Below are 11,113 nucleotides of genomic sequence, written 5' to 3'. Positions count from 1 at the left end.
ATAACGCCAATAAACATTTCACTGCTAAAAAGCATATTAAAACATGAAACAGAAAACCCCTGACATACCTCTAGATTCCGCTCAAACCCATCCGCACGTGGCGAGTGCTGTGCCTATGCCGTGGGAGACCTACAGCAAGCCCCCCTCTAGCTCTAGTGGGGCAAAAGCTCCCATTTAAAGAGCACCTGGTCACACCTGTTAGGCATCACCAATTAAGGTGGTGTAGCCAAACAGGCAGGGGGGGGGGGAGGGGAGAGCTCTACCCATCACACAAAGTGTCTCTATGGAAATGCTGTGGCTGACTCCTCTGATGACGCTGGTGATCAAAACGCATAATGGTAATGAATCCTTGTTTCTCCCAAACTGACGAATTAGATGCTATTCAAGAGAGAAGTTATTTTTACCCATATTTATTTGAACTCGTCATTACTTAAGTTGAACCATTCAGCGATGATTCTTGTTCACATGACGAGAACAAGCGCAGATCATTTTGTTTGAGGTTTTGGCTTCAAACATGAAAAACTTAAAGACAGTTAACACAGTAAAAGCCTCTCAATCTGCATCCTTTACTGTAAGATGCCTGATCCATGAAACTCAGAAAGCTTGGATGAGACGGCAGATTTATTTCAGTACTGAAACCTGTCTGCTGTCACGGTTGGGCGGTGATGCCCGTCTGTTGCCGTGGTTACAGGATTCAGAGAGGAAAGTGAAACTTGAAGCCACCTCTGCTGAATATATAAGAATCTCTCTCTCTGCGGTGGGTCGGCATATTTTAAAATTACCGGAAAGTCAAATTTAACATTAAGGGTCATTGTCTTCATCCGTCACTTGTGTTCAATCCCGGACGCACCACCAGAGGGCACCGATGGACCAACACGCTGCTCTGCTCACCAACAGGCGACGACAACAGCGTGTGTTGTAGCCATGACGATGCATGTTTCGTGTGTGTGTGTGTGTGTGTGTGTTATTGCCATCGTATTTGTGTGTTTCTGTCTTTTTCTGTCGTATTACATTCCGTAGCCTTGTACATCAGCTGGAAAATGAGACTCAGATAGTTCCAGGTGACCTCTGCTGAATCTGCCTCTTTAGTTTGACATAACAAGGCGAAACTACGGCCGGTGGCACAACCAGATGCCATGAGCATATTTCCCATGAATACAGTGGACATTTTATATTTTACTACTAAGTAATCACCAATAAACACCCGTAATTTCAAACTTTAAGCTGTAACGCTGTAAAAAACAAACATTTAGAATGAAATACAGCACTTTAAAGACTTTTGATGAAGATAATGATGAAATTCATCATTTGTTTGATTTCCTTGGAAATTGGTTGGGCTGATGTACTTTATTCGCTCTTCAGATTGTATTGTACACAAGCCTCACCTGCGTACGTATGTTTTAATATCCACACAGCCTTGCGGGGTGTGCCCACTGCTCCCTGCTGTTACACGCTTTCAAGTCCTGTAATTATTCCGCACCAGCTGTCACTTTCTTTTGCCGTGGGTCAGTTTGTGCAGCAATGTTTTTATAATATTGACAGAACTCAAACGCTGCATCTGGATTCACAATGCTCAACCCGACTTCACCGCGCTCTCTCTGCAAACATCAGAGACGGGATCCGGCGCCACATGAAAGCACCAAAGCCCTTGAACCTGCACTAATGGTTTTGGCTTTGTTCGGTGGAGCCAGTGCAGCAAGATGCAAAGCCAACAGGGACACTCACCTCACCAAGGTGATTTACAGTTCTTTGTTGAGTCTAGATGACTCCCTCTGGTCCACGGAGGGACATGTTTGTCTCTTTAACATGCTCACCGGTTAGTGGCTAACTTTGTCTGCACACCATTGATCCTGTTTGCATCAAGCGAGAAGCAGAGGGTCGTTTAAGGACTTTTATGCAATCTGTCCCCTGATAGAGAGAATGCAGGTTTCAGGCACAGACCCACCGGCTTCCCTTCTCAGCCTGCTTATGACCCCATGAAAGGGGAACCCGTCAATGAGAAGAAGCCCAGCTATAAGGGCCACCCTTTATGAAGCCTTCGTCCATTAATAAGTACCTGTTGTGTCGGTACCTGTTGAAAACCACCCTTTAATAAAACTATTTTTGACTTCCCATCTTGTATCGGGCGCACAGGCGCCCTCGGGCGTGTGAGGAATGTTAATTGCTTGTGTTTTGTGTCCTTTAATTATGATTGCATGTATTTTTGAAGGCGTAGTCTTACACGGTAGTTCAGGACATATTTCATGTTATACAGGTTTGACAGATGGAGGGGGAGGGGGGGGGGGGCAGCTTCTGAGCTGCACATAGACAGAGAAGTAAGCGCTCAAAACATGTGGTATCATCAGTCTAAAGTGTGAAGCTGCCCAAAGAAAACAGATGAGTTTCAGTTTTCTCCTCTTCTTCTTTTATATATATATATATATATATATAATATATATATATAACTGCTTATAAATAAGCTGTATTCTACGGTGTTAATAAAGAAAATGTGACTAATTATGCTCAGAATATTCCTCTGTATGCCCTTGGTGTCATGTTTATCACGTTGACTGACATTTTTAGAATGTTGAGACCATGGAATTGAGATCTGGGGAAAAGTGCAAACAAAAACCAATACACATGTAATCTCATACAACTTTATCACGGTGCGCTTTATTAAGAAACAAGAACAAGCAGAACACCTCCGCTAGACATCATTGCATTAAAAGGTATGAATACAGAACGTAAATCATAGATAATTCTTTCTCCTACATTCAAAAGTAAATTCAAAGATAGTATACTTTTCGGTGTCTAATGCGCATCCTCTGATAAATAAAATAACCCCTGCATCTTATTTTTTACCCGTCAGATCGCAATGGTGACATTTCTCCCAAAAAACTAGTAAAAGCTACGTGTCTAAATTTATGGGCTGCGAATGGTTTCAAACACAGTGTAACAAATACCGTCATCATGTAAATATATAAAAAGAACACAACAGCAGAACATTATAATGATCACATGCTCTAAATGTAAGACAAAGCTTTATCAGATAATCTATTTTTTTTTTTACAGTACATCTCTTAGGCTCATTAAGGAAAATAAAAATGTCTCTGTAGTTGTGTCTAAACTTCCTTCATTGCACTTCACATTCGTTTTTTAAACACATAGGCAGCAAACTCAAAGAAAACCAAGATGTGCAATACATCATAACATGATATATTAGCTCCTTCATAAACGACAATAATAATGTGAGATTTAATGACCTGGTGCTTTTCTGCCACACGCAACATTTATCATTTGCTTTTGTGCATTTTGTCACAAAGCACAAGAGTTTGGTCACAGACTTCAATGAAATTGAATTTTAAAAATAAATTATATGTGCATAAAAATACATTTTTCGGGAGAATCTCGCATAAAGTGTATGGTTTAAAGTGCCACAGAATTTGTGTTTACGGCATCGTATCAAACCCATCGTCATAGAACTCATCGTCATCACTTTCATCGTCAAAAGATTCCAGCTCGGAGTCGGTGTTGTAGTCGGTAATGGAGACGGTGTCGGACGCGGCGTTGGAGACGGAGTCTGTGATGGTTTCTGCGATGGAGTCGGTGTTGCCTTTAGATTTGAGCTGGGTGGAAATTAAAGGAACAATAATTAAATTAAACGGCACCACACCTGGTGACCTTCTGGCAGGTGACTCAGCAGGTGACTCAGGTAATTGTTCTAATTCAGGAAAGTTCAGCGCAGTTAGCAGGAGGCTGTGGTTGCTTGCGTCCTTAATTAAGGAAAAGTATTTGTAGAGCAATTATATGTTCTTTCCTGTATGCTTTGTGATGCATCTGCTAATGTTGTTTGTCGTGATCAACATCTATTTTAAGAATGCCAACGGTTGCTAAGAACACAAACAAGGGCCATCTAATACATCGTACATAATACATTATACTAAATGAAGAATAATATCATTACTCTCGGAGTTAAAGAGGCAACACTAGGTAATAGTTGAAGTAAAACAGTGGTTGGAAATACCTTTTTGCCCTTTGTGTACTTTGGTTTGTGCTCTTTGGGCTCGGTGTCCAAAAAGGCCACATAATGGATCAGGGTGTAGATTCTGGATGAAGACAGAACAAGAATGATTGAGGTTGACTGTCCTTCAAGTGAACATCCTTCAAATTAAAACCCTTTTGTAGAAAAAGTGGTTACCTGCTGTAGAACATCGTCAGGAACTGAATTACAACCGATATTGCAAATCCCAGAATGAACATGAAGGCGATGGGATCAATTGTGATATTTTGTCCGGTTGTATTGAGGTTGAGGTCGACCAAGGGGATCCTAATGGCGAAGTCGTCCTGCAAGAGCTGGAAGGTAAACGTGGCCGCCAGCCACAAGGCATTCACCATGAAGAAGGCAAAGTTCACCTGTGTGTGAAAGAGAAAGAGTCATTTAACAGGAGTTACTGGTGGTCACCAGGAACATTTGTTCCATAGTTCCGCTCCACGGACATACCTTGTTCCTCAGCTCTCGCAGGTCATTTTGACTCTTTAGTCGGGTCTCTTTGTTGTCCTCCAGAGGTTTCAGGTACTTCTCCTGAAGCTCTATAAAGAACCCCTCCTCCTCCTGCACAGAAAACCCTTTCAATCAATTATTCTTGTATTTCTGCATATTTAGAGGCACCGCTTAAAAATAACTCATGATCCGTTTTATAGAGAATATGGTACCATTGTGACAATGTGATTCAGTGGCAGCTAAAAACGAGGAATACACACCTTGTCGAGGAAATCCTCCTTCAGCGTCATCTCAGGGGAAGCCATCTGTAGTTGTGTAACAAAACCTGGACAGAAGAACAAGGCATCATCACATCCTGAACATGGCTGAAAACTTTAAGCAAAACATTAAATAGAAATTGTTGTAAACTTGTTTTAACTTACATTGGACTGGGGAGTCAAAGACGGGGGGTGCTTCCCTGCAAGAGAATCATAAAATTAATTAGTGTCATCTCACCCTTTTTGACACTGGCAGTTCCAGGTTCAGGACTTACCTCTGTTCCTCTGGGATCCTTTCGTCACACACATGCGTGTTTTGCGGCTGCGGTTCAGGCTCTTGGGCCTCTGGGATCACGATCTCCTGATCTCCATGGCTGACGGGTAACTGCATTCCTCCAGCTCTCTGGTTTGAATTTTTACAACATTTGCACCACAGGGAGAGCCGTTGTATGATGCTCATCGCTGCAAGGGTGAAGATCAGCTTAAGTTCAGTGAGCAAAAATCAATAATGAACATAATACTGGTGATTGGCCCATAATGATCTCTGTACTTATTTTGTATATACCTTTCTGTTTTTTTGTCTGCTTGATGACCGGATCTTCTGTTGCAGGTCCCGCCGTGGGTTTTGTCTCCCGTGTGCCCCAGGACACATTGTTCATGTTGACCATTGAGTAGATGGTGAGCAGGAGGTAAGCGCTGGGGATGCTGATGATGTAGAGGAAGCCGTGGAACACCAAATGTGCTTCTTGGGGATGCATTATGGAAGTGATTATGTAAATCGAGGCCATGGCGATGACGAAAATGCTGCTGGGTGTCAGGATGGTTTTTTCCTTCACCATAGAGCCTGAAGAAAGATAAGGGTGTGTTGGGTTAAAGCAACATTAACTCGCTGCACTTGTATCACAAAAGTCATAGCTTAAATACAACTTACCGACAATGGTTATCGCCACCACCATCATGAGGAATGCGTATAAGATACTCATGATCCCAGCAATAGCTAGTTGATGGTCTGCCGATTTGAGTTTGAAGCAAAGAATCAGGTAGATGATGGGAGGTACAATAGCCAGGACCAGAGCAGCGTTGCCATTTATTGAAATGACAAAGGTCAAACTCCCTGGATACCGCAAAAGAAGGCACATACATATTGGTATTTTTCACATATGTTTGAACAAAATAGAAAACATTATTAATGAAAATCAGCTGATTCAAAAGGAAATTGTGTGGACAAACACAAAACACCAACCGGCGATCATTAGGCAGATTGTGGCCGGGGCCAGAATGGACGAGCTGATGGCGAAGAGCTGGTACAACATGAACGGTTTGGAAATAGAGGAGTTCTTCTTGGAAACGACGCTGGTGGCGCCAATCAGATCCACCGCGTTGGCCATTGTCGACGGCCCCCAACGGCGACGCTGAAGAAGGAAAATAATCAGCATGACGCGTGTGATTTTTAGTTTAATGACAACTTCTAACCAATTAGATTGATATCGTGGTTGCTTTTGATGTAGAGTATCTGAGTTTGTCAAACTGCGGAACAAGTTGCAGCGCTCACCTGGTTGTACAGTTCTTTGAAATCCTCTGGTGCATTGGTGTAGGCATCAGATGCCGCGTTGTACTCCACCCTCCATCCTTGCTTCAGCAGCAAGGTACACAGCCAGCGGTCCTCACCTGAAAGTGCACCGAAAACGCATCCATGTGTGAGAGGAGGGGACCGATTGGCAGAGTCAGTTCTGGGAAATCCCGTCAAACAACATCCTCACCTTGGTCGTACTGGATGTAGTGTCGCGCCTCCGAGGACTTGGTTGAATATGTCTTCATCACGTTGTCGTCCATCAGCGCTTCTGCTCTGAAGAGGCTGAAGCAACCGGGGCTGCAGAGCACGCAGCCGATCACATGCTCGGCTGTCTTCTGCAACCAATGACTCACGGCGTACTCAAACTTCTGGAACCACACTACGGGACCTGTCGCAGAAAAACGGGACGTATTGTAAACCTCAACAGTTCACGACCTCTCCGGCGTGCATCCCAGAGACCTCCCTACGATTGGACAGTTGTTTAATGTTGAATTCGTCTTCTCCTAGTTTGTTTTAGAGGTGCAAGGTGCATACCTGATCCGGTGGGGTGAATCCTGCCACAAGCTGCACCAACTTTTGGGTACATTTTCAAACGGTCAATGAGCAGCATCACAGCAACCGGTTGGAAGTCTGTGTCGCCATCTAAAGCCAGGATGTAGGTGTTTCTTTTCTCCTTCTGCAGGTACATGGAGAGTTTTTTTAAGTTGACATTTAGGATTCATTTAGAAATGATCTGGGTGCCTTTTGGAGAAATCTCCAAAAATTTGAGACCACATCTTACCACAAGCGCTTCTTTCAGTCCAGGCGTGTCCGCATTTTTCTCCCAGTCTGCGTAATGTTTGCCCATGAGTTTATAGCCCAAAAGATAGTACAAGTACATGACCTAAACAAATAAACAAAACCCATTTTTAGCAAAGTCTCGTTAGATTGTGACCCAACGTGGGCTGTAATGGAACTCGTTAATGTAAAGACATCATTTCCGCACCTGAGACCATCTCTTCTTGTGGCGGATTAAGTCTTTGTCCTTAAAGTGAACAAAGATTTCATTCCCATGAGGCATTTTAATCACCAGACGACCTCCGTACGGTGTCCTTATGATCTTCTGATCGGGGATCGGGTGCTTATTTTTGAAGAACTTTCCATCGTTGTCCATGAAGATGCTGATCATGCAGAATAAGAAAACTTTGCTAGTAAATTTCATTCATTTCAACATCTCTGATACTTGATACTGATGCTAATACTATAATGCACAGTAACAGTAGGCCATCTCTAAAAGTTGTTTCATACCCATAAACCTCCTTGAGGACTTCTACGAGGTCCTCTGCATACTGGTTGAGTTGATTCCCGTGACTCCCTTCAACGTGATTGAATGCGTTGTCAAAGTAAATATGGGCTTCAAAGGTGAAATCGTCGTACTTTTGTTCTGTCTTTGGTCGGTACTTGTCCAGCCTGCAGATTTAAGATAAACAAAAATAGGAACTGTGAAGAAATACACTGTAATAAAGTAAGCAATGTGGTTGATAAGAATACAACTGTCCGGGTTAGGTACACAAACTATTAATTAAAAAAATAATTAAAAATATGAAAAATACCACTTCATGCAGCATTTCCTTAACTCAAACGTGAGGTTCACGTTGTAGTTTAGATATGGAAGTTCAGATCAAAAGACGTGACATTTAAAGGATTGGAAGGAAAAAAACTCACCTGAATATGGAGATAATAATGTTCATCATCTCATCGCGGGTTTCGTGCCACATGGTTGCGCACAGGTAAAGCATTGCAGTATCAAATACCCCTTTCCTGAACATGACAGGATTTGCATACGTGAGAAAAATAGTTTTGTCTGAAGAAGAGACAATACATCTCTAACTTAAACATAAAAAAAACATAAACTACCCAATCTAAAATTATACCCCAATTCCAAAAACGTACCTCTTCCTCTTGTTTTTTGATGGAATGTCGAATCGGGTGTTGAGGAGTAGGGACTGCTCGATGAAGGCCCCCTCAAACAGCCTCCTGACGAACAGGTCCTGGGTTCTCTGGATACGAGCCACGTTGAGGTACCACAGATGAAGGGTGGCCAACACAAGGCCGAGCCACCAGCACACTGCTGAACCTGGAGGAAGAATAGCAAACACACTTGATGAAAATTACACCTTTGGATACTGAAAAGTTTTTCCTGCAACACAAAATAACAAAAGAGCCATGCGAATTTCACTGGTAATACTGTTAGTTGAATACATCATGGCCCCAAGGTTCTACAATTACCTTATACTTGTGCATTATTTGTGTTGAAATGCATTGCATTCTAGATTATTACCTGTCAGCAGGCCGATGTCATATATCCTGGACAAGTCCAGGAAGCACAGAGTGTGAGTGACGTCCCGAACCAGATCTGGGAACACGTTGCCGCTCAGACTTTGGTTTCTTGCATCCACAACGTCGTTGCAGTAGCCTCTGAAGTTGGAACTTTGAATCCCGTTCAAACTGTTTCTGTAGTTTTGATGGAAAACGATAACGGGGACGACGAAGAGGACCATGACGGCCAGAGACGCCAGGTACAAAGGCAGGATGAAGCATCGCCGCATGGCGTGCATCTTGCAGGCCACCAAGGAAAACCAATGGCAGAGTGCGGAGGAGATCAACTGGACTCCGATGATGATGCCTATAATCCTTGTCTCACGGCTCGGGATGGAGGTGACGATGGCCCAGTCCATTTTGTCCAGAGGGACGTAGGCTCCGAGCACGCCGGCGGTCACCGCGATCCTGACCAAGCTGGAGAGGATGTGCAGAACGTTCTGGCACTCTTTCACGTCTATACACAAGACTTCAAGGAAGCCAGGGTTGCTTTTCTCGCTGGTCTGCCGGTTCTCGCTGATCAGCTTGAAGTAGTTCTCCCACCAGTTAAAAGACATCAAGAAGGACCCTCCGACTGCCAGACCTGCCCAGATGATCCTACGGGTGTCAGTGGGATCCTTTGTGATGTACAAGAAGAGGAACAGGACGTAGCCGAGCAAAATGAGGAGGAAGGCGGTGATGGACGGCGCCAGGAAGCGGCTCCTTTGCTTGGCGGTGCACTGCGTGATCACCTGCAGGAGCGTGGAAAGCACGGCTACGCCGTTCAGTATCGTCACGTTGGTCACTATGTCCAGGTGGGGCATTGCCACGATGGTGAGAATCGCTGCACCCATAGCCACCAGGAACTCAAAGAACAGAACCTGAAGAAGAAGCAAATGATGAAATTAAACAACGCGGTGAAGACAGTCAGGTTGCCCGTTGTTGGCAACGGTCGATGTCGTGTGGGGTCTTATCTTACCAGGGCAACGGTCGCCTTCCTTGGCACCTTTGATGTTTTGTAGCACGCCTTCCACATGCTTTTGAGGAATAGAAAGACGCTGGAGGTTATGAGGACGCAGCCGATACAAAGCAGAGCGACGGGTCTCATCTCGTCCGGGAGGGTCTTTGTGCCTTCGTTGGACAAGGTGACCAGGAGGAGGAACGAAACCTGAAACAGAGTGAAATTAAGTCACAATCCTTTAATACTGTGACATGAGCTACTCCACAGGCAATGCATGTGTCTTGTTTAGTGTAATCCTTGTGATTTGACTTACTACACCTAAAATAAGTCTGTCTTCTCACAGTCAACTTGCTCTTTAATATATAACAAATGCAAATTCATGTATGTATAACACAATGAATAATAAATGTAAGCGAACCTTGCTACACAGGGCCGTTCCAAACACAAACACGGCTACGACACACATAGAGATGATCTTCAGTAGTTTGATCATCTTCCATGGCGTCTGTTGATCTTCGATGTCGGGGACCTCCCGGGCGGTGTCCCACAGGCGCCTAAATAAAGACACCATGGATGAGTGGATGGGTGAAATAAAAAAAATGTAAAATAAAAAAAGAACAAGAGTTTATAACACACTGAAGTCGTAAGGATACATGAATAATTTATAAAATAGGATACAACGCAGTTGTAGTGAGCAAAAATAGTTCTTTGAAGAAGTTGAAAAAATACTAAATCCTAATCGCGTGTATAAATACTGCTTGATGAACAGGGAAAAAATATTTTCACGCTTTCTGATAATTATTTGTATTTGTTTACCAGAGACTGTGCACATTAATTAACACTTCAATGGTCAATGTCAAAATGTATCGGAATTACCCTTAGTGGCCTTAAATGAGGTTAACTGTTTATTCAACATGAAAGGTAAAGATATGAGCTCACAATTATTCACATTATTTCTGATTGAATAGACGTATCAATCGTTAACTGAAAATGTCTTTTAATTATATTATCAAAACATAAATAAAGATGACATATTAAATCAAATCTAAGTAAAATGTCTGTACTTACGTGGGCATCTCTCTTTCTTTTTCCATCTCTCTTTCTTTTTCCATCTCTCTTTTTTTTTCCATCTCTCCTTCCTGCAGACGGGTTCCTCGAAAATAGGCTGCAGGATTGATTTCCCTCATTTAAAGGCCTCTGAAGAGGGCGTGGCTACGTTTTCTACAGGTGACTCCCATGTTGAAATGTCTCTGAACACCCAACCCCGAACTGCTCCTACAGCAGCACGCTGCTCCCACAGTGTGTGACGGGCCAATAATGCGATCAATAAAGGACACTTACGTACTTACTTACCTGCTTTACTCAATCCTTGTGCAGGTGAACCGCAATTAACGGAGCAACAACAAAGGAAATGGCTCATTGAATTTTATTGCCGTGTTCCTTCTGTTTCTCCTGCGTGTTCGGAGCAGTTCAGATGTTGTATTCGTGTAAAAGTAAAACGGGGT

At 43.3% G+C, this 11,113-nt stretch overlaps 1 protein-coding gene across 1 annotated transcript; it reads right to left on the bottom strand.

Moving 5' to 3' along the window:
• Positions 1 to 2,632: 2,632 nt before the first annotated feature.
• Positions 2,633 to 10,835, bottom strand: LOC144383601 (chitin synthase chs-2-like). The gene is made up of 22 exons (XM_078081858.1): positions 10,677 to 10,835; positions 10,027 to 10,162; positions 9,627 to 9,815; positions 8,631 to 9,528; positions 8,243 to 8,426; positions 8,015 to 8,110; positions 7,598 to 7,759; positions 7,296 to 7,470; positions 7,092 to 7,193; positions 6,845 to 6,986; positions 6,498 to 6,698; positions 6,290 to 6,405; positions 5,981 to 6,149; positions 5,669 to 5,851; positions 5,303 to 5,581; positions 5,013 to 5,199; positions 4,903 to 4,937; positions 4,741 to 4,805; positions 4,481 to 4,591; positions 4,178 to 4,392; positions 4,004 to 4,085; positions 2,633 to 3,605 (listed from the first exon to the last, which is right to left on the bottom strand). The coding sequence occupies exons 1-22, from the start codon at positions 10,793 to 10,795 to the stop codon at positions 3,429 to 3,431; spliced, it is 4,023 nt and encodes a 1,340-aa protein (XP_077937984.1). The 5' UTR covers positions 10,796 to 10,835; the 3' UTR covers positions 2,633 to 3,428.
• Between the last annotated feature and the right edge of the window lie 278 nt (positions 10,836 to 11,113).

This window comes from Gasterosteus aculeatus, chromosome 10 (genome assembly GCF_964276395.1).
Source record: "Gasterosteus aculeatus chromosome 10, fGasAcu3.hap1.1, whole genome shotgun sequence".
Taxonomy (NCBI): Eukaryota; Metazoa; Chordata; class Actinopteri; order Perciformes; family Gasterosteidae; genus Gasterosteus; species Gasterosteus aculeatus.
This window is presented reverse-complemented; position numbering and strand designations above follow the sequence as displayed.